We start from the raw sequence: 24,681 nt of genomic DNA on the forward strand, positions 1-24,681 counted from the left end.
TTATTTTATCATGATACCTTAGAGCTGACAATTAAAACCATTTATTTAGTTAAATTTACTTTTCAGTTTTAAATTTTTCACTAAATGTGTGATAATAAGAATGATAATTTTGAAAACCAGAATTTCAGGTAAACCGTTACATTGTAAATGGAAAAATTAGTTTTTTTCTCCGTGTATAAAGCAACGTTTTAAAACAATCAACATATGCTTCAACAATGTGGCGTAGTCGATATGAAACTTATGCTTGCTTAATAAGACTCACATGCCACAAAAAAACATTGTTTTTTCGCTTTTTCTAGTCAACAGCATCAGTTGGTAAAATTTGTAGCTAATTTTAAAACTTGCTGAGAATAAACTTCCTAGTATCTTAATCAGAAAGGATTTGTCAGGACATCGGATATTTCTAGTAGATTTTATCTGTGTGCAATTTAAATTACAATGCAAATCACAAAGTCACATCTGATGACTCAAAAAATTACAGACTCTTCATTTCGAGTCTAAGTCGTTATGTATTACACCGCTTAGTGTGCATTTCGAACTAATTTGGTTTTTAAAAAAAATTAAACTTTTAGATGAGATAAATTTTTAAATTTTAAAGTAGAAATTATTTACGTGTTCCATTCAAATCTTCACTATTTTAATTCAATACAGTAGATATAAACTTTTATCAATTTACTTTATTACAAGATACTTTGAATATACAATGCTTTTTATTAATACCAATACTTCTGAAAGGTTAGAAAAAAAATTAACACTGTAATCAATTAAAATTTGCACACAAAAATTTAAACAATAATTTAAAAGTTTAAGTTATAAAGGTATAGTATTATCAAAGATAGAGCTATTAATAAGTTTTATCAAAGTACTAATATTAGTTTTAAACATTATTTCAACACGGTTTACTTCTTATGCTGGTTCAATTTCAACTACTTTCCTGGACATAAGTCTGATTTTAGTTTTTTCATACATTTCTGTAATAAAGAATAATATCTTTGAATACGCATTTCACATGTTACTAATTTTAAAATTTTAAATTAATTTAAAAATTATGAAATTATGAATCGCCGCATGGCATGCCTTAAAAAAATGACATTTTCAATATTTCTCAAAGAAGATTTCTATTATTGAATGGTATTTAATATACAGCTTTATTCACAATACATATATTTAAGTTTAAATAATAATATTAGTACAAAAAGTTATTATTTATGTACTAATATTAATAAATTAATGCATAAAGTTAAGTTTTAAAGAACTATCAGGTGTCTAAAAAATAACCAACAATTCAAGAAAATTATGAAAATAATAATAGAAAGTATAGAAATGTACTGTTCACTGCATGCTTCTCTGCAAACTAAGTTATTTATCAAATTAAATCTCAAAATTAGTTTCAAAATTCATCAACAGGTGGTGGGGTAGTATAAAAATACAATATAAGTAGGTTTTCTTACGTATATCATGTCATTACAACTTAAATATTTATTATATTTAATAACTAGGTATGATATGCGTTATTGAAGAACATGGAACAAGTCTTCATCTACAGTAATTTCTAAGTGGGTAATGCGTTATTGAAAAGAATGGAATTAAGTTTCGTTGACTGTTTTCTAGGTGTTATATGCAGTATTGAGGAATATGGAAATAATTTTCATCAACTGTGGTTCCTAGGTGGGTTATGTGTTTTTGGGGAATATGGAACTAGTCTTCATCAAGTGTAATTTCTAGGAGGGTAATGCGTTATTGAATAGTATGGAATTAAGTTTAGTTGAATGTTTTCTAGGTGTTATATGCGTTGTTGAGGAATATTGAGGAATAGTTTTCATCAACTGTGGTTTTTAGGTGGGTTATGCGTTACTGAGGAATATGGAACTAGTCTTCATCAAGTGCGATTTCTAGGTGGGTAATGCGCTATTGAAAGTATGGAATTTTTCGTTGACTGTTTTCTAAGTGTTATATGCGTTATTGAGGAATATGGAAATAGTTTTCGTCACGTGTGGCTTCTAGGTGGGTAATGTGCTATAATGGAATATGGAACTAGTTTTGATTAACTGTGGTTTCTAGGTGCGCTATGCGTTAGGTGCTTTATAAACGAGAGCACTTAATAAGGCATTAAGCTACAGTTTTAGAATCAAATAGTTACATGTTATGATACAATATTAAAATTTAAAACGGAAATTAATTAAATGAACGATTTAGTGAATGCTTGAAATTCTACTTACTTCGTAGATTATAAAATCTTGTTCATGTTCTTTAAAATCCTGTATTAAACATTATTTTCATTAAAATAACGTAAGTAATTATATTTTTCAATTTAATGATATATATTATTTAAATTATATACGTCATTCTATTCACAATAAATGCAATAAATTTATTCAGAATGCTAAAATCTTGCTGCAATACAAAATGCATTCTTCATATGACCTTAAGTTTTAGTTATGTTAAAAATTATTGTTCTACGAGAAATAAAGGAACACATTTTCTTAAAGAAAAAATATTTTATTAATGAAAAGTTTTGAGAGTTGTTTTTTTATAAATATATAATTTTTTGAATGAATTTTTTGTGTTTTGAATGCATTTTCAATAACGACTTAAAATTTGTTAAATTGATTAATTTTAGTTCCATTTTTTAATTTTTATAGAAATTAATAATTCAGAATTTAAATGAGGATTAACGGTCAAAATTCCTAATTAAAATTTTGAAAAAGTCTTTTGCTGGGGCAATATTAATTTTTTAAGCTTTAATTATACTTTAAAAATAGGGCTTCAAAACTACTGAAAAATTTCTGAGTTTTTCGATTATATTGAAATAAAATCTTTTTCTCTTTTTCTGGAAAAATGTTCTTCTACTTTTAGTGTTTATGCTTTTTTTTTACTTTTTACGAATTAAATTTAGTAAGTGAACAGTTTCTTATTACAACATTGTTCATTTTCTCCGCAATAAGAAATTTTTTTTTATTTTTTGTTAATTTTTACCTTTATTCTGCTTCAAACATGTGAAAGCATAATATTAAAGCAGGTAAAAATAACTTAAAAATCATAGAGAGGATAAATGTTAATAGTGACGACCAAGTGAAATCATTTTCTAAAATATTTTCATTTCTTTTATGTATTCTAAATACATTTTTGAATGAAATAAAAAAAATATCGCATTTAGCAAAAATAAGAGCATGCATAAATAATGCATAAATGCATAAATAAATTATTGAATATAAAAAATTAAGCAAAAATTTGAAACCTGTACTCTTTATTTCGCAAATTTAAAAAGTCTCATTTTTTTTAAACTTTTAGGGTGTACTAAACAACGAGAACAAATTTTGTGGCAGTTAAAACTATTATCTGAAAAATTTGCACACGTTTTTCTTTCGTTTTTCTTGCAATCGAAAGATTCAAAAATCATGGCAAGAGAAGGAAATTTCTACACGCTGAAAAATTGAATTATTTGTAAGAAAAATACCTATTAAGTGAAAAAAATTCCGAATCAATACATGGAAAAAAGTATTGGTCCCCGAATGCATCATTCACAAAATCCATTTTACTGTAAATTTTTACACCTTAAATTTCACTCCAATATTTATTTAAATACATTTAGTTACAGCAATCCAATAGTTTTTATAGTAAATACTACTGTAAAATTTACAACATATCAGATTCCTTGTTCCATAAAATTTTACTGGAAAAAATACTGGCCCCCAAAGTTCCGGTATTTTTGATCGTAATTTGATCCGGAATTTCTAACATTGCATAGATAATTTTTAAAAAAAACTTACCTCAGGAGAAAAGGGAATGTCACAGTTTAATATCTATAAAATAAGATTTAAAAAAATTTAATAGTAATATTATATCCCACACATCAATCAAAGAGATTTAACGAACTTTCATGCAGTGCGATTGCTTATATTAGCTATTGATTTACTCCCAATTTCAAAAAAAGAAAAAGCTTTATGTTTACAGACAATTCATCACCCCTTCTTCTCTAGTAATTGTGCATAGGATACAAATTTACACTCTAGCTTGGTTATAGTGTATATTTGTTACTACTTACTATTGTTATTGCATTACTACTACCTAATATTAATTAAACTGTTAGCCACTTTTGGTCACCTTCTGCACCACAGTGCAAAATATGCTTTTGAATATCCTTAATTACTTTTTCCAAATAAACTGGCTATGTATATTTATTGTTCTCGATAGTATCTTTCAAAATATGTAAATGTAAAATACAAGGTCATCGTTAAATTAAAGCAAGAGAGAGAGGGGGGGACGTTATTCTAAATATTCTACAGATTTTTTTTCTTCAAAATTTTATAAATACAATTCTACAATGAATATTTTCAAAAAATTAAATAAGTATTACACCTTTGTTTGCTTTTCAATTTTGGAAAAAATATTTGTTTCCTTTGCTTAATTTACAATAGCAAATTTTCATCATTATCCAAATCGCTTCTATGCAGTTTAAACAACACTAAAAGTAAATTTTGACCATTTTCGTCAAAGACAAATGTACAATATTAAATTACCTCTCTCTCTTTCTCTCTATCCAAACTAATTTCTTACATAATTTTATTATTTTGAAATTTTTAGAGAAAATGCAAAGAAGTCATAAACGTAATCAAGAGCTGTATGTATTATGCTCCGAATAAAACTACTCCAGAAAAACAACGATGACTAAGAAAACAAATTTTATTTAACACAGATTACAAGATATGTTGAAAATGGCCTCTATAAACTCCTATGGAATGTGTGAGCGCTAATCTGTACTGGCGTGCTTAACAAAATCATCGAATACATTAATCAACATTTGTGAGGAAAGGTTTTTGATCTCTCTTTTAATTTTCGCTTCAAATTTGGCGATGGATGTCTGGCAGTTTGCGCTCTCAACAGTTTTTAAATATCTACATAGAAAATAATCCAGAGGTGATAAGTCCGTACATCATAGAAGTCATAGTTTTTTTTTTTTGAAAATTAGGTAGTCTTCTGAAAACACTTTAAGGAAAGACATGGTTGTCGCAGATGTGTGAACACAGACTTCATCCTGCTGTAACTAACATCATCTTTGTGCGGGTTCTACCAGTCTAACCTTTGGCAACAGATTTCTGCACGCCGTGGACCTATTTCCTTGATTTTTGTGGATTACGTTTTATTTGGGCATACTGTATAACAATCTATAACTAAGCAATGCTTAACTTAAAGATTTTTATAAAGGTATTATGTTATCGAAGGATGCTTAGTCAAATAAAGTATGCAATGGTAAAAAATCATTAACAAGATAAAAATCAAAGTTTATCCTAAAATCCAAAAATACGAAGGAAAAAACCCTTTAAACATTATTTCACAACACTTCCGTTACTTTTGTCATTTCTTCATTGTTTCTCTATTGATTTAATAATCTCGGCCTGAAAACTTGTAAATAATGGTAAAGCATAATCCTTATCTTTTTTGTGAAATCTTTATCTTTTTTCCCTCAAAGTATCAAAAAGAACATAACTCTTTTAATGAAAGCTACTCTACAAAAAATATATGGCGAAAACGATTTTAAAATGTATCTGTTAAAAAATCTAATATCGTTTTTTAATCATTTAGTAGTACAGAAGTTAATAATTGCTTAGTAAATATTTGCTAGTTAATTGATAATTAACTATTATAATTTCTCATAAATATTAAAATTTTCATAATCAATGACTTGTTAGTAATACAATTCTTATCAGAATTAATCAAGAATCCCATTTTTTCTCCCTGAGTAGATTTGATGATATTTCAGTTACCTTCAATAATTGCCAAGTTACAAACTCCAATCAATTTCTCTTATTAAATGGGAGCTAAAAAAATTTTTTGAACTTACTTGAAGTACTTGTTTCATAGGAGGAAATATTGCACCGTCTGATGGGCAATTGAATCCATCTCCACCATTTTCAGCTTCACAAGATTTAAGGTCGTCGTAAAACTAAATGTTTGTGTTAAAGAAAATGGGAAATATTAATTATCCATCACATTTTAAAATAAAAATTTTAAATGAATTGCGCATCTATAATGAATCGATATATATATATATATATATATATATATATATATATATATATATATATATATATATATATATATAACATAAAAAGCTTCAATTTATCTTTTTATGTTAGTTCTTTTCTGAATATCCTTTTCTTTCATTTTATTAATCTACTCGAAATGATTTTTTTAAAATTTAAACTCACATCCAGTCCTCAAATCTATTTTTGGCTCAACTATGCATTAATTAAAAGCAGGACATTTTTCTCTTTAATCTTTGTAGGAATCACTCGACCAATTTCATAAACCAATAGTAATTTCTAAGATTTCCCTCTTTTCTCTAAGTAGAGACATTTACGGATTTTATTTTGCAAGATTTTCCCTGACATATAACCGAGGAGCGCAACTTTTCGTGTACACTTTCATGACTGCTTTGTCTTATAATTAATAAATAAATTTTGTACCCTCCATCCCTGCCTATGACCTGCCTTAATCGTTCCACTCGGCAAAGACGTTATATGTTAGGGAAAATCTTACAAAGTAAAATCCGTAAATGTCTCGATTTAGGGAAAAGAGGGAAATCTTAGAAATTACTATTGGTTTTTGAAATAGGTAGAGTGAATCCCACGAAGATTAAAGAAAAAAATGTCCTGCTTTTAATTAATGCATTGTTGAGCCAAAAATAGATTTAAGGACAGGATGTGGATTTCAAAGTGTGAGAAAGCATTTCGATTAGATTAATAAAATAAAAAAAGGATATTCAGAGAAGAGCTCACATAAAAAGATTAATTGAAGCTTTTTATGTTACAATATATATATATATATATATATATATATATATATATATATATATATATATATATATATATATATATATATATATATATATATATATATATATATATATAGATAGATAGATAGAGAGAGAGAGAGAGTACAAAAACGAAAAAAAAAACACGAAGAAAATTAAGAAAAACACTAAGTTTTGTTTACTGCGCATAAGCTGCAAGTAAATAGAACTCATAAAATAAATTCAAAATGTAGAGAAAACATGGAAACAACTACCGAACAATGAAATTATGGGAAAAAGAAAAATAATAATAAAAATAACAAGAAACCGGAAAAAATCCGAAAAAAAGGAAGAAATTAATAAAAATCTGGAAAATAAAAGATATAATCTTTTCATCAGCTCACACGATTATATCCGCTAAAAAGAGTGCTTTCTAATATTGTATCAATATAGCCAAAGCAAAATATATCAATACAATAGTGTGAGGAGCACTAAAAAAAAATTACAGCAAATAAAATAGAACACAATAAGTAAAAATATCACGTGAAAACCGAAAATAAAATATACAGAAAAGGCAGAATAAAACATGAATTGAAATCTATGAAGCGATTAGCGAATTCAAATGAACTTACATGAACGGGAAATTCTTCAAGAATTATTTAAAATATTTTCGTAACAAGATTGCCAGATTGCAAAATAGGAAACCAAAAGAGCAAATTGAAGTAAAAGCGCAAATAGAGGGGTTTTGTATTAAAGTGCGTTCTTACTGTAGTAGGGCGATTCCACGAAAAGTGGTCCTGAGTGACTAAATTTTCAAAATTATCGTAAAAACAAAAATGACATAATTTCGGAATCTAGAAGATATACATTTTTTAATAGTTAAGATGGGTTTTTGAATTATAAAAAATATTTATTTAAATTCTAATAAAAGGTGGAACACTCTGAATTTTAACAGGAGTTCTCTACTTTGTTATGTTATATTCTAATGGAGTTCTTAAAATATTAAAGAGCAATAAAATAGTTTTTAGTAATAGATATAAACTATTTTATTCTTTTATCATTGTTTAATGTATTTTTTTAATTTGACCTAAATTTTTTTGCTTGATTAAAAGTTGATTAATCAAGATAGTCTAATTTCCCAGTAACACACGTAACATAATTTTGCCTTTTTTTCTGTAATGACTTCAGTAAAAAAGAAAATTTAAAAATTTTTTGTTTTATAAATTAAGAAGGCAAGATATTCAACGGAAAAAATTCTCGAATTAAAACTGCCAATAGTTAAAATTTAATAATTAATTTTATTCAAGGTAACACACGTAACGAAAAGTTACGCGTGTTACTGTTATGTGTGTTAGAGGTACTTATACACTTTAATTATTTATTTATTTTCAATAAAAAATTTTAATTATGTTCGGACATTTTTTATAACCGCCGCGCAACTTCAATGTCACAAATACGGAATTGTAAGATTGTGGTTTTTCGTAAAATCAGGTCGGTGTAAGCATTAATAAAAAAACAGCATAATAAGACGATAATTTTGAAACTTTTGGAAATTAATTTTCCCAAACTTCTATTTGTTATATGTTTATGTAGAATATTTCGACTGCATTTGCTAGATTATTATAAAATGGATAAGTTTAAAATAGTGTCCTTATCTGGATTTAAAAGAATAAGAAGATGAAGAAAAAAAGAAAAGAGCTTTTGATTCTGCACTTCAAAGGAAAGAAAATAAGGAAATAAAGAAAGTTAGATTTGAACTTTCAAAACAGATTGATAATGATGTAAAAGGCTCACCACTAAGTATTTCAGAGGAACTTAAATATTAATAAATGGATTTTCTTCAGAAGTTAGATTGTTTATACTATGTGTGTATTGAAACAAGAGCTGGTTCTCTGGATTATTACGGGAAAAAACGGGCAATAAAACGAAAGAACTATCTAACAATGTTTCTAAAAGAAGCTTTTACTGCTTTTTGTCAGTTGCATCCTAAACATTGTTTAATTTTCCATATTTAGTGCTTTATGACCAAAAAATGTATTGCTACTGTAACACTTAGAATCAAAACAAATATCACGAAATTTTTATTCTTTTACTGGAAGGCTAAAATTAAGTTTATGACAATACATGGTGATGCTCACACTTTATTTATGTAAATAAAGTGAAAGAAATCTTGGATCTAATTGTTGGAAGGGTGCTTCTGATACTTACAAAAATTTCTCATTGCTTGTTATAGGTTTCTAACCATCTTCTATTGTAGTTTGGTAACGATGAGAAAAAGATGATAATAGCTCACAATAAAAAACGATTTATGAATTATTTATGATTTTCTAAGCTTTTAGAATATGAATGCAGGAACTTTATATATGCCATTATTTGGGTTTCTTATGTTGTTTTTACTTTATTTATACGAGGATTTCATAATAAAAGGAAATTTACATAAATTATTATAACTATATATTAAATTTTAAGGATAATCATTTTTACAGTTTTAATCAAGTCATCTAGGCAAGAAAGTTGGAAGAAAAAAGAAAAATGGGCTTGAAAAATAAAATGTAGATTGTATAGTAATTCTAATGCACATTCACAAGGTTTATATAATTTACGATATTACTTTTTTCTATAGCTGAAGAAATTGCTGATTGTTAAGTGGCATTTTAAAAACATTGAAATATGCTATGTTTAAGAATAGTATTTCGTTTACATAACATTTAATAAAATGTTCAGAAATTTTAAGATGCTTAAAAATATTAACTACGTATTCGTATTAATAATTATAAAATATATATTGAAAAAATTTATAAATATATTATTCCAAATCTATGCATACTTGTGTATATTATTGAAATTATATCAAGTATTCATTGGACATCGACATTCATTGAATGAAATGTTTCATTCAAATTTCTTTACTAAATTACGAATAAATTTTTAAACGACTAAAAAAAAACATCGCATTTTTTAATTAAAAAAAAGATTAGCAATCGCTTATTAGCGAAATATTTTGAATTAAATTTTACGCTACGCGCGTAAGTCAAGTTCCTCGTAAGTTAACCACATTTTAATATTAATCACCCCAGTTAAATATTTCCTCATTGTCACCAAATTATTTTTTAAAAATAATTAATTTTAGTTTTTCTCAGCTTCTACTAAATAAAAACAGTTAAAACTTTAGAATTTTTAATAGAAAATTAAGTAGATTAATATGGTATAAAAAAAGTATACCTCATAATTTAACATTTCTTCATCTTCAATTAAATTAAAGGTTAAAAAGTAATAAATAATTACTAAAAAATTTTTTTTGCGTGGAATTTTCTTTGGGTAAATGGGTTTATAAGTGGTGTAATTATTTTTGAATTGCTTAATTAGTTTTAAAAATATAACAGAAAGTAAAATTAACATTAAGGGGTCCGAACTTTGGATCGCTCTCCTGATTAAACTATGGGGACTATATTTCCCAAATTGTGGCTACCCCCTATATTTTGAAGGTTGAAAATCCAAATATGTAAAACAAATATATGTTTATTCAGAGAAAGAACGTTTTCGTGTCCGATTACGTAACTTCATTAATAGTTAGTACTGAATAATTTGCATATTTAAGGTGCGGGAAAATCCGATCATTAGAACGAAAGTTAGTCAGGGTGATATCTTTTCAATTTTTTTTTTTTGCCGACTGTACACAGTCGAAGAAGTGACCGCTACATTGGCGAAATCACCAGGCATCTCTCTTTACTGTGTCAGCAGTTACGGATATCCGAGCAACAAGTTTTTCTAAAGAATCTATGGGACCATCGTCGCAGATGATGTTCTTCATATGACCACAAAAGAAAAATCTCAGACATGACAAATCGAGTAAATGGGCTGGCAAGTGGACTGCCACGTCCTATCCATCACCAACAGATACATGATATCTGAGGCGTTACGCACATCTACACTTTGGGCGTGTTGGCATTAGGTATGGCCCAATCAGATGATCATGCACGATTTCGGTCCAAACATTTAGATTGAAACGTCACTGGAACAAACGTGGACGTACTGCGTACTGATTTTCAGTTGCTCACACATTATAGAAATACCATCACGTGTGAATGAGCATTCACCAGGGAACAATACATGTACACAAAAATGCGGGTTCACAGCCGTCTATTGCAGAAACCACGTGGTAAACTTGGCACGTGTCTGGTATTCCGATGGTTTCAGAACCTGAACTGCCTGTACATTATAAGGATGCATTCCTTCATCTCGCAGCACTCGCCACACAGTATTAAAGGAAATGTGAACTACTTTGGACAGTGCCCGCTAACTGGATTCAGGCCTCTGACTGATGCGAAAGTCGTCCGTTATAAATGACGCTCTTGCCAAACCCAGTATCCTGCATGCAACTTGGAAAGGAGCCCCTTTCGCAGAGTAGCACTGCCGTCTGCAGCACGGTCCATGTAATACTCTCTCTCTCTCTTTCGGCCTTCTCATTTGAGTACGCATCCATCTCATAGGTGATCCACAAAGAAAATGAAGGCAGTTCGCTAGGAGGCTCCCTCTAGCACGTTGTTACTTGCGTTCGGACCAGGTTATGGTGATTTGTGCTTCTCTAGTTGTGTTCCATTAACACCTAACGCATATATTATGATTTTAATGACATCTTTCATTTAATTAAACAATTTTTTGCTTCTATACATAATGCCTAAAATTGTAAAAGTACTTACATATGCACACGCCTCATTCTCTTATATTTTCCTACATAAAAATTATTTATTTTCAGAAGGCGTTACTATGAAACTGAAAGATATTACGAATTGTAAAACATAGGGAAAAAATAGGGAAATTTTCCAAGTTATTTTAGGCAAACTTAAGCACTAAAACCTCAAAAATGCAAAATTATAACATCATAGCCTTATCAGACTGCTTGCTTTAAAACTACACAGTGATTAGAAATAATATGAACACATGTACTATAAAACTTTAATGCTTATTAAAGTATGAAAATGATATGAACAACGAAATGAAGTGATTCAATGAATGCCAATATTAAAATCGCTAACATATTTACATATTTTCAAAGTGACCACTTTTAACCTTAATGCAAAGAGAAAACGAGCGGAAACTCACATTCGGTTCCATTTATTGCCCATTAATTATTTTGATATATATTATATTATAATGTTTATCACAAAATATTATAATGTTTAGCACAAATTCTTGTTATCAAGATAAATCAAATGTAAATGTAATTGAATACAAGCCTGGTGAAGCTGTTTTTTGTGCTATGGAATGTGCCGTTCTTGAATGTCTATAGCTTTGTGTGCTAAAGCAGTATCTTGGTTGAAGTTCCACATTTTATTTGTACCAATATTTTGTAACCAAGGAACCGTAACATCTTCCAAGAGGATATGTTGAGTTAAAAAATAGTTATTTCTTGTCACCCTGCATGTAAATAAAGATAAGTTTTCGATTTACTTACTTCCACGGGAAGCATGTTATCACATTGTAAAGATCTGTTGCAAGCTTCGACAGTTTTATCTATAAAAAAATAGCGTGATTTAATGAATAATAATTAATTGAAAAATTAAAACATTGAAGCAAAGAAGAAAAAAAATTTGTCGAAGGATTATACCTCGGAAGGATCCTGTGCTATTTGTTCCTCGACTTGACTAGGACTTTTAAACCAAATTTTGTAAGGATGACACATGCCTGCATATGTTTGTGTCACAATAAATAAATGAATCTAAGTAAAAAGATGGTGGGATATGAACCCGCTTCCGCCATGATTCAATCTTAAAATGTTGGAAAAGGCTGTAGCAAATGCATATTTTTCATAATTTTAAAAGTTGATAAATGTTAGCTCTTAGATTGCATAGAAATGACAACAATTGCCAGATCAAAATAAAGTTCACACGCGTTTACTGAATTAAATATAGGTTATTAAACTAAACATTTTTTCACTATCTTAAATTATTCTAGTGCTGTTAAACCGGCTCTTTTGATAAAATTACCAAATTTTACCTTCCAAATAACATGAAAACTGTTTACTGTTTTTTTTCTAAAAGTAATAACCAAAGCACTAGAGTAAAAATTGTCGTATTACTTAGCGTTCTTATAAGCGAAAAAACACGGTAAATTTTACCATATTCTGGTAGTTTTGGCCACATTTTTTTCTCGGTGTAATTTCTGGTTATAAAGTACTCGGTGTACTAATATGAAGAATTCGGAAAAATAATTTTCACTTAGTTGGCTAAGTTGTCTAATCCTCTACAGAAAATGAAACCTAGTGCAGCAAAGTTCTAAATTTTAAACTCTTCATGCTACATTTTTGCTATCATTTATAATATCAGAGACAAGCCAATTGTTTTAAACATGGGGCAGTATCTTTTTATTATCTATTCTAATGCAGTAGACTCTCCAGTTCTCAATATCCATGAAACGCAACTCCTCCAAAATAATGCAAGGGTGAAATGTGAAAGTGAAAACATGTAAATAAAAAATACTAATGCAATAATTAAATAATTCTGCTCCATAAAATATGTCGAAATAAGGAAAACAAAGCATGAAAAAACAGAATTTTATTATTTTTTTCTTTACAGAAAAAGAAAATCCTTTTTTTTGCTTAGCACTTATTAACGGAATTCAAACCACTCAGGAATTGATATGTTTAAAAGGTTTTGATAGATTAAAAAAAAATTTTATTGAAAAAAAACCTTTACTTATTTAATAGTTAAGATGATGGTTTCGTAATATGTATCAAAGATTTCAATACTTTTAAGACTAAGTATTTCAAAATTTCAGGTTTTTTACATTATTTTTTAAATATTTCCTTTAAAGAATTAGGGATGTGATTCAACTGGTACGCGTATACCAACTAAATCATATCACTGATTATATATAAAATAAATAACATTAATTGTTAATCTAAATATAACATTAAAATTTATGCGCATTCTTTTGAATTACAACTGAAAATGAAAATATAAGCTTACTTTTCCTCCGTTTCAAATTGTTCAACAAAATTTGCGTAATTTCGATCAATAGGAATATTCACTGGACTGCAACGAAATATTTCCCAACAATGTTGGTTAATCTAGAGTCTACTATAGTAACATTTTTAAAATTATCCATAATGAACAAGAAAATATCATTCTTATGTTCTAGATTCAAGAACATAAGAATGATATTTTCTTGTTCATTATGGAATATTTTAAAAATTTTATTATAGTAGACGCTAGATTAACCGACATTGTTGGGAAATATTTCGTTGCAAGATAGTTGTGTTCTGTATAATATGATATGATATGATATGATACAAAAATACTCACTAACACACTTGATTATTTTTAAAGCTTCTTTTAAAGTTGTTGTAGGCATAAGGGTTCTTCCAAGATGAATGCTTTCAGCAGTAAAAATTATAAAAAATATTCCTAATAAGTACTTCATGGTTAAAAATTAAAATAACTAACAGCGAAATAAATATCCAAAAAATGGTTAAGATTTCATTCAAACTAAACTCTTTATCCAATTGAAGCAAATTGTATTAAATAATTTCAAGACGATCTTTATATACTTCACAAATTTTTCCTGCATTACATGCGTATATTTCGATTTTTTTTCTATACTTTATGATACATTTAATGGGTTTTTTATAAGCTATGACAATATTCTATAAAACTAACTATTACTTATCATACATATCTTTTAACTCATTTCTTACTTATCTAAACAAATAAATAATACATGAAAGCAATAAATTTCTTCTTATGTCTCAAAAACGAATTTCGTAATATTTTCACAGGTTCACATTTTAATCTCGAAAGGCATGAACCTGTTTCTATAAGATCTTATCTCCCTATTTACGTCTGGAATCTAACTAATAAATATTTTGGCCTGTCTATAGCAGTGGTTCCCATTTTTTCTCTACTGTGGAACCCTAAATAATTGGACTTTTTTTCAGCGGTACCCCGACTTAATAAATAATAAAGTATATCAAAACGATATAAAATAAAGCATATATAAGCAATTATGAACGTTTTAATGAATAAAAGACTACTTTAATTTGAAAATATTTATAAAGAGAAATGGTATTTCTTTTTTGTCGTTTTTTAATTTAAAATCTTATATTAGGTTTTACATATATTATTAGGTTATATTTAATAAGAATTAACAGTCCTGAAACTTTAACTAATTTAGTTTAAAATTTGTTTAGGGGTGTATACATAAGCGAAAATGAAAACATAAATCCCGTTTTGTTTTTTGTTGAAATGAAAGCTGAAATAACAGTTATAAACATTGAAATGGTTACCAGGGACGCACATTTCTTTAACGAATTTAGTTATATTGTTTTGATTTGCAGAAATTTTGTAGAATTTCTCATAAATACAGGTTCCTTTCAAAATATATTCAAGATATTGTTATTTGAAAATTACTATTTTATTAAAAAACATTTTACTATTTCTTTTTTATTTAAAGTTTCTTTAATTTCCTTAAGACAACCAAAATATTAAATAAATAGAAGGTTATTAATTATATCTAAATGTAAATAATGTTTCAAAAATTATCACTGTGAGGTACAAAAAAGTCTTAACTCTCTGGTACCCCTTTTACTTTTTCAGGGAACCGCAAGATTCCGCAGAACACCATTTGGAAACCACTGGTCTATAGAATTGAGTTTCCAACTATTTTATTTTCTGAATGCCATTTTATTTTAAATCTAAACAATCACCGTAAATGATAATTAAAGGTTTATATTTATCACATTTACGTTTAGTTTGTTTGCATTCAATTAGATAATTTCTGACAGAAAAAATTTAAAAAATGAAAATATATTTTCTTAAACCACGTTTTAGAATTATTTTTAAACAATTTTTACTGAATCTTGATTTAATCACCTTTGCGGAAAACCACAAAATAAAATGTCCCCTTTCAGAAATGTTTTTGTACTTAAATCTTAGAAACGTGATATTACGGTGGTGAATAAAGCATTTTGACGCTGCTTCGAAACAAATTATGACGCTTTAAAATACATGTAAAATATAAATAATAATAGTTGCAATAATAGTTGCCACTAAATTGAATTTTTAAAAAAAGGTAAAATGAATCATTTTTAAAAAACGCTTTTGTGGGCTTTTAATCAACTGTGTTAAAGTTTAAAAGAGTACCGAGGAAAAATTCCGAAAATGGCCAATGTTTCAGAAATCAATTTTACAAAAACAAAAAAATTCACAATTAGCTACATTTTTTTTAGGAAACGTGATCATTTGTTTCCGCTTTATTTCAAAATTAGTTACAAAGATCGTCAAAATACGGCGTTACTTACTCTATAAACAATATGGAGCCTTGTCAACTAAATTTTTTAACGACTGATTTTTAATTTAACTGCATTTAGCTGCTCTAAGTTATTAGTGACATCTACTAACTATCTTTTTAACTAATTTTAGAACTTTTTGAGAATGAACAATATAGTTTTCAAAGAAAAGCGTAGCAGGAAACAATATATCCAATAAGTAATTAAAAAACAATTTCAATGTCTTAAAAATACGTATTTCTAAATGATTACGAGAATATTTCCGTAAAGTCATATTGAAAAAAAGGGGGGAAACTTCGAATAGTTAACCCTATATGAGGTACCGCTTCTGCATGGAATAGTGTACTTGTGCTTAAAAAATATTTCCTTTCTCAAAAACAAAGCACAATTTTTATTGTTTTTCTTAAATGTCCTCGTAATGCAAATATTGAAAATATGACACTTTTAAAAAAATATTTAACACGATGAAATGCTTATAATTTTAAAAAATTGTGTTCAAGTAACTAATTTTCAAAACTATCAAATTTCCCTTGAAACATAAATTCGTCTTATTTTCTTTAAGCCAATAATTCTCTCTTCATATTTTATCGATACTAACTCGTTAATATAAAAATTACATAGACTTAATCATATAAAGCATTTCCGGGACATTATCTAGGAAATATTTCATTTTACTTGCGAATATCAGATTTCTTATAATTATTTCATCTTCAATTTTTTTACATTCTCTTATAATCTTATGCAAAAAATTACGAGGAAAAGAAAAATATGAATTTTCATTTCAGAAATTATTAATTATTTTTTGTAATCCTAATATTAAATAGAAGCTGATAAGAAATAAAAGGCACGGCATTTTTGTTCAAAATAAATAGAAATATTGAACCTTGAATATAGTATTTTCGAGAAGATCAAAAACTAAAAGCATAAATACTTTAAAAACTTCAATACTTGAAAATTATTCAAAAAAGTTTTGTGGGATTTTTTTATACCACAGAGCTTAAAACAACACATGCTTTTTAAAACGTTTCAAAAATGTGACTGTAAACGTACCTGTGACCACTGTAAGGTCTCAAAGTAATCAATGGAAGAAACAATCTTACCGGAAAAATAAATTGAAAGATTGTATATGGATAGAGGAGGAAATAATATTAATAACTTTATTTATCACACATTAAAATCAGAACATAATAAATTCAAAGCTTCGTAGGTACATTAAAATCAGTTTACTCGTATTACGATGTCTGTTTACAGCTCACTAGTAGTAATCATAAATCGTAGATATTTAAACATTTGTCTAGACCATTTAACAACTTAATAATCGATCAGTACATACAAAACACATTATTTCTATAAACACATATTAATAGAAACATATTTTCAAAATGGACCATGTGCAATTTTTGCCACATTTTGATATAAGATAATTATTTAAAACCTTTTTACATTGATAAATATACAAAGAGTTCTATACAACATTTTTAACTCGAAAAAATCGTCTGTTGAAAAAAAGCATGCCTGAAAATCTAAACAAGCTCTGAAATTGAATACTTTCAGTGATATAATAGTAGGTAAATCGTAGAATTTGTCGATTCAGGAGCCAATCACGTTTGACGCGTCGCTTTCAGGTATCCAATTAAAAGTGATTTTTGCCTTAGGTTGTTTCTTAAAAAACTATGCCTCTAAACTTATAACTTAAAAACTTTTAAAACTATATAAAACTATCACCCAATGTTATTTCTTTTCTTCATAACTAGGCTGAATTTCATAAAATTTAGTAGCAGTAGTTCCACAAAATAAGCAAATTTTTTCATATAAATAAAAGAAATTATGAAGAAGAAAATTTTAAAATAAGTTTTAAAATCTACTTAAAATTTTTAAAACAATTCAAAACATTTTCTTTTGTCTTTTCTCCTCAGATTAAAAAGACTAATCACAGAAAAAATTATTAGTTCTTAATAATATTTTAATTAAAAATTAAGAAATATGGTTTAAAAAAATATGTTTTAATCATATTTGAAAAAGAATTTTAAGAGTTTTTATTTTTCAGATTAATATTTTTTTTCCTCTAAGTCTTCTTGCAAAGACCTTTGAACCAGAAATATTAGTTTTTTCTTAATGGATATGAATACTTATTTTGTATTCATATCTATTTATGATATTGTGATTATTATTATATAAGGCAGTCTTTCTCATTTTATGTATTTTTTTTCACAACAGCTAACTTTTCTTTTATTATGAATCATACTTTGACACTAACATATAAATATCTTCAAGAATCATAACACTCTCAGAAAAAAAACTCTCATTTTTGGATGATTCGCACATTTTTGTGCTCTTTTTTACAATCACTTCGTCGCAAAATCGCATGATTTTTTTTATTGTACTCAAACCTCATCTATTTCATGGTACAGCTTCCTTTCAATGAATTCTGGTAGGTATCCAACTTTTTTTATCTGATATTATCAATTTGCATTTTGACGGGATGATACAGGGGTTAGTGAGTTCTATTGTATATGAGGTTTGCCGGTTCCAAGCTTAAATCCTGGTTCTCACTGAAAACTCAAACTCATTCACTCATCGACTTTTTTAATTTTGTTGTATTCCCTAATCAATTGTGTTCATGGATTTCATTTAGACGAAATGTTCATTCAGAGAATTTCCCAAATAACATTTTCATCAAAAACGAAAAGTTTTTGCAGTTTTCCCAATATCCAGTTTTTGCAGTGCTTGCTTTAAAAAATATAAAACAGGTTAATTAAAAAGAAAAAAGTAATTATATTCTTTTTATTACTTAAAAATAATAGCGAAATTTAAATACAACTTCAGTAAAGTTTTTGTTTTAATGAACTAATATAACGTTGATAACTTGTTTTTCAGAATCTCACTCAATGTCTCACATATAACAAAAATAACTGCTCACGAGAAACATTTTGTTTATTCTCATCATGCTAACAAGCTTGTTATCCCAAATTTCTTATTTATGGGGACAGTAACAATGTGTTATTATCAATTATTTGAACATGAAATCTAATTATCTTATTATCTCGAAAAGAAAGAATGTAATTGAAATTATACAAAAAATGGAATTCAATTTCAGTCATGAAGTATATTTTCAAAAAAAAAATTTTCTCATCATTGCATCTACAAACTTTTTTAAATCCTATTCCGTTGATTATTCCCATTTATTTCGTCAGTATTCGAATAAAAATACTTGCTTTGAAAAAATAATTATCTTCGTATCTGTTAATTTAAGCACAGTATTCGAATATCAAACACATTTAAATTAGTTGTTTATTTCTATATCACTGGCTTAGGAAAGTTTTCCATAAAATGTTTTGTTAGTAGCTGAATTTTTTAAGTATTCTTTTCAGAATTTAAGTAAAGTGTATAAATTTTTTTTTTCATTTTTCGTCATTTAATGGACATTTTCTCAATCTTAGTTCAATTATATAACGTCCCCCTCTCTCACACAAACTTATTTCTTTAAGTCATTAGCTGAGATATTTTTCATTATTGAGATTCTTCTTTCGCTTCTGTCACAAAATCAAATTCCACAAATAAGTTTTGGTTTACCCTTTAAAAATAATAATAAAGTACTGAATTAGAAGAAAACAAACATTGTAAAAGCACAAGGAAACTTTATTATTATGAACATCAAATTATTTTTTGCTCTAAATTTTTAATTAATTAGCAAAATAACAATGAAAAAATAACATTTGGTTAAACAAAATTAATTTCGGTGTGAATAAGACCAAAATATACAACATTTGACTCTTTCATTTCGTAATTTTTCCCTCATATGATAACAGCTTACCGGAAATTCTGGTTTTCATAATTTTAGTTTTTATTACCACACATTTAGTTAAAATACAAAACTGAAAAGCAAATTTAGCAGAATAAACGTTTTTTATGCTCCGAGAAAAAGAAAGTATGGTTAAAACTACCTGAATATGGTACAATTTATCTAGTTTTGGCTCAATGGAAATTTAGTATTTCTAATTCAGTGGAAACACCATAAAGCTCGGTAATTTTTACCGAAGTGCTTCGGTAAAAATTTTGCTTCGGTAAGGATTTTGGTAAAATTAGTGGTAAAATATTGTTTTATGATAAATGTTGATATATGTGGTAAAATTTTTAATTTTTCATAATATCTTTGACTATGGCATAAAAACCGTTTATTCGATTCAGTTTTATATTTATTTGAAATGCTTGGTAATAAGAACTATAATTTTGAAAACCAGAATTTCAGTTAAACCATTATTATATTAACGGAAATGAATGGTTTAAACACAGTGTATTTTGGCTTTATTAAACAGAATTATGTTGTTGTTGTTTTTTACCAGAAATGTTACCACCATACAGTACTGTAATTTTACCATAATTATTTTCTCCGTGTGCCATGCTTTAAGCTAAAATGATAATATTACCAAATTTTACTGCATTTGCCACCGTATCACATATTATAAAAAATATTTTATTGTTAATTTTACCAAAATCGTCACCAAAACGTTGCGGTAAAAATAAACTAACATTTTGGTGTAAAGCATTGTCATGGTAAATTTTACATTTTTCAGTGTACGTTTCACATTGTAAGCCACAGTATCTATTTTTCTACAGACGTTGCGTCAAGCATCTAAACTAAAATTTAATCTACTATCAGCGTATAGTTAAATTAACATAAATAAAGATGTTGTGTGTGCATCTTTTAACAAATTTGTTTAAAATTGCATTTATTGGTATTTTTAGATGGTAATGCATGTAAGGCTTAAAAGTAAATATTGATAATCCTAAACATAGAGCCAACTATAGATATCAAGCTAGACATACAGCTGCAATGGCCCATAGGATAGAACAATGCTACCCCTAATGACGCAACCCAGTTTTGAACTCCAGTGATGACTGGTCTATCGGAATTCTGCTACTCACTCGCAACGACCGCAGTACTGATGCAAAATATCCCCAGTGGTAGACGGAATCATAGATTAGAATTTCTTTGTTATCAGGCTAACCCTAGGGGTTTTTCGCGATTTTATTCTATATGTAATATAAATGCGGATTGATTCGATCAAAAAAGTGCTAAGTGAACTGTAATTTATCCAATGCTTGATCCAAAATGCCTTCTGACTTACCATCTGGATAATGCTTCTATGTGGGTTGGATTCAAAATTATAAGGCTAATCAACTACCTAACTTAGTCAACTATTTGATACCAATTATAAAATAAAATCCATCACACAAAACACTCACTTCCCATGAGGTAACGCATGTTTGAATCCTAAGGATAACGGTTAGATATTTGACGAATTTTCGAATATGATGGATTATACAATTCATCCTTCCAAAATTCATCGTAAATTCCTAAAACTATTTCCCTCTATTTAAAGTTTGTCGTTTAAAATTACTATATTTTTTTATGGAAACACAAACTAAAAAGCAATTTCGAATTCAATACATTACATGGAATAAACTGTAAATTGTAAGACAAATATATCGAATTGAAGAAGTATAGTACTCGAATAAAGACTCTCTGTTTGCCTTGTAATCGCTTATGGCACTGTAATGGAATCTCTTTATTAACTAATATTTGTAGACCACTTTATCATTTGATAGATCTAGATAACAAACCCAAGTTGCGTGATATTCAGCTTTGAATCAAATCTTTTCGAAAGAGGTAGTTCGTGCTTGCCGCAGTCAACGAAGTATTAGCAAGTGTTTAATGTAAACCTTAGACGCTCTGTGATCTCTACGAGAGATTAATATAATAACTTTTTCTACAAAATCATTAATTAATATTTAATTACATAATTAAACTTCTGTTTGTTTTATAACTATATTATGGTTAAAATGTTCAATTGATTATCTTTTATTAGAGATTGGATAATTCTCCTGGAATTTCTCCTTTATAACAATAATAAAATTTTTATCGTTACTTTACAATTTCTTTCATTTTTTGAGTTACTTTTTAGAGTCTGCTATAATTGGTTCTTAAGAGCATTTTAATTCGGAGGAAGTTAGCGAATGTTACTGCTTTCTAATGTTATTATAATATTTTTTCTCCCAATTAATTAGTTCTACGATTGATGAATTTATAAATAATGCTAAATTAAACCAATTCAAGCGAACAGTTAGCACAGAATTTATTCTAAAAGCACCAAATAGCGTGTGTGCCATTAAAGTGTATAGATGTTTGGAACAATAAATAAGTCACACTTTTTCCCTGAGTGAAATTTTAGTACCAAGCTAATTATTATTATTGTTTCCAAATAGACACTATACAAGTTGCCAGACTTTCCACAAGATAATCCTACGCAATTATCTTATTGGAAAAAACTAATTACATTCTACTACAGTTTAAAACTAATTTGGTCATTCATCTTATTGGAAAAAACTAATTATATACATGAAAATCGAGGGAGTTCTTAATCAAGAACGCACTAAAAGCACTCTCCTAAACATTTTTAAAATGTGGCTAATTATTATATATCCGCAATCATTTCCTGTATAGGCTATTCCAAAAAAGACATCATTTCAGTCATTATCACTATATACTATAGAATTTTTTTGAATATTGCTTTGTAATGTATGAAAGTGTTAAAATCTGTAAAATACTTTTCAGTCAAAATAAATGTAACTATTAGTTTCAAGTATTTTAAATTAATCAATAACTGATCGAAATCTCTTGAAAAATGTGATTTTTTTGGCATCACTAATAAATTTACTACTTCGAGAATTTGTATTTTTGTCACATTTTTTTCTGCAAAAAATATTGACATATAATGAACAGGTATAAAATCTTTATAAATTAATTAGAGTGCCAATGATTCTTAAAATTAAAAAAAAAGATCTTACACTTTTGTCGCTAGTTTTTAATTAAAAAATTCCTAGTCCGAAGTTTTAGTTTGTTAGCGAAGCAAAGCTTTTCGCTCATGTACTGTACGTCTTTTAATCGTACTTACGTTCAAAAAAATTTTTCCAATAGATAAAAAATGCACTCTGAATATGTTTTTAGTAATTCAAACTTCGGGCATAAATCTTGCAAATAGCATTAGAAAAAAAAATTAAAAAATTTCAGTACAACAAACGAAATCAAAGAAAAGTAATCCCGTCTAATGCATTAACAAAATTGTTTCTTCAGAAGTCTCTGTGATCGCTATCATCAAGTTTTCTGTATGAAAACTCGTAAAAAAATAACAAAAAATTTTTTTAAGAAATATATAAGCACACATATCCTATTGATACTTCTGAAAGTTCAATCAGGCATCTTAACAATAAAATATGGTAAAAATCATTACCAAAATCCATTTCACTTTACATAAAATACCTTTTTGTTTCACAAAATAAAACTTCTTTAAAACTGATATACACAATCATTCTTTCCAAAAACGCATTACAAATATTATCTATGTTCTAATGCTGGATTAGTAGAGAAATTTTCTCGCCTGTATTTCATATTTTAGGAGGACATGAGGACACTATTTTACCAAGACTTGAAATCACGTTAAACAGAAGAGAAATCTAAAAAATACTTTATTTTGCAAGTCGACTGAATAAGAAAAGATTTAGGTGTAGAGACGTGTGGCCTAACATTCTTTTATCACTTTTTCTCAAAAAGGACTTCTTTTCAATAAGTTTTTGAATTTTTAATTTATAAAGATGTTATCCAACTTGTATATCATTATTAAAAATATCTTAAAGACAATTCGGTGACTTGGTATTTAATTTTATGTTTTCATAAATGCGTGTTTTTTTTAGTTCGAACTTTGGATGATTCAGATTCTTTTCTACCTTTCCCTTTCAGCTCAAATTGCTTTTAGAATTCATTGTATTAATAGCATTCCATATATGGAGTTAATCTTATCCTATAAAAATATTCACTTTTAGAAATGCGAGAATGAACGAGCAACACATTAATAGACCATACTTTTTCAAAACTAGTGTTTTTACATTAAACTTCGGAATTTTCACACGATATTATCACCATACACAGAGAAATTTTATTGACTGCATAGAAATTGTGATGTTTTCACTAACTGCATCTAAAAATTATTCTCGTTAATCATTTGAAAAGAAACTATTGCTTATCATTAAGCCCAATAACATTCATTTGTAGCATAAACGTCCCAAAATTGCATACTTCGATTATGACACGAATAAAAAAAATTTTTTAAAATTTCCAATGAGCTGCAGAAGTGCGCACACATGAGCAGATCCAGTGCGTTCTCCAGAAGTAGTATCCACTCTTTCAGGACCACCACAATGGGTGAGATACCGTTGGCCATGTTAATTTGGACGCCTAGCTTCCGCCACACTAGATAGCAGCACCGAGACTCTTATTTGGATGCTAAAGTGTACGAATAAAAATAATCTATAAAATTTCCGTACTGTAATTTAATTACATTTCTGGTAGAAGGAAAAAAACATACTTCTGGTAAAAAAAAAAAAAAAACGAAATATACAAACTTAAACCATTTTATTTAGAATTTTTCCGTTGATATGGCAACGGTCGATAGGAAGTTCTGGCTTTCAAAAATATAGTCCTTATTATCACATATTTAATAAAAAATATAAAACTGGAAAGTAAATTTAGCCAAATAAATTTTCT

The 24,681-nt window shown here is 27.7% G+C and overlaps 1 protein-coding gene across 2 annotated transcripts; it reads right to left on the minus strand.

Annotated features, from left to right (window-relative positions):
- Window positions 1–657: 657 nt before the first annotated feature.
- Window positions 658–17,149, minus strand: LOC107441972 (uncharacterized). 2 transcript variants are annotated; one of them, XM_071180555.2, is made up of 6 exons: window positions 17,130–17,149; window positions 12,249–12,307; window positions 5,843–5,944; window positions 3,771–3,803; window positions 2,220–2,258; window positions 658–971 (listed from the first exon to the last, which is right to left on the minus strand). In XM_071180555.2, exons 2-6 carry the CDS (start codon window positions 12,261–12,263, stop codon window positions 927–929), a joined length of 234 nt encoding a protein of 77 aa, XP_071036656.1. In that variant the 5' UTR covers window positions 12,264–12,307; window positions 17,130–17,149; the 3' UTR covers window positions 658–926. The 2 variants fall into 2 exon arrangements, with proteins under 2 accessions (XP_071036656.1, XP_071036653.1); XM_071180552.2 differs by lacking the exon at window positions 17,130–17,149 and adding an exon at window positions 14,098–14,333.
- Between the last annotated feature and the right edge of the window lie 7,532 nt (window positions 17,150–24,681).

Source organism: Parasteatoda tepidariorum, chromosome 3 (assembly GCF_982258835.1).
Source record: "Parasteatoda tepidariorum strain Cologne lab strain chromosome 3, Ptep-v5.0, whole genome shotgun sequence".
Classification (NCBI taxonomy): Eukaryota; Metazoa; Arthropoda; class Arachnida; order Araneae; family Theridiidae; genus Parasteatoda; species Parasteatoda tepidariorum.

Bases quoted from the DNA above. Each gene is read 5' to 3' on its own strand.
- LOC107441972 (XM_071180552.2), bottom strand. From the start codon at position 14,215: ATGAAGTACTTATTAGGAATATTTTTTATAATTTTTACTGCTGAAAGC. The intron at 3,804-5,842 runs GTAAGTTCAAAA...CTTATTTTATAG, and splicing joins CTATGAAACAAGTACTTCAA to ATATTAAACTGTGACATTCC. The intron at 972-2,219 runs GTAAGTAGAATT...TCTTTATTACAG, and splicing joins AAGATTTTATAATCTACGAA to AAATGTATGAAAAAACTAAA.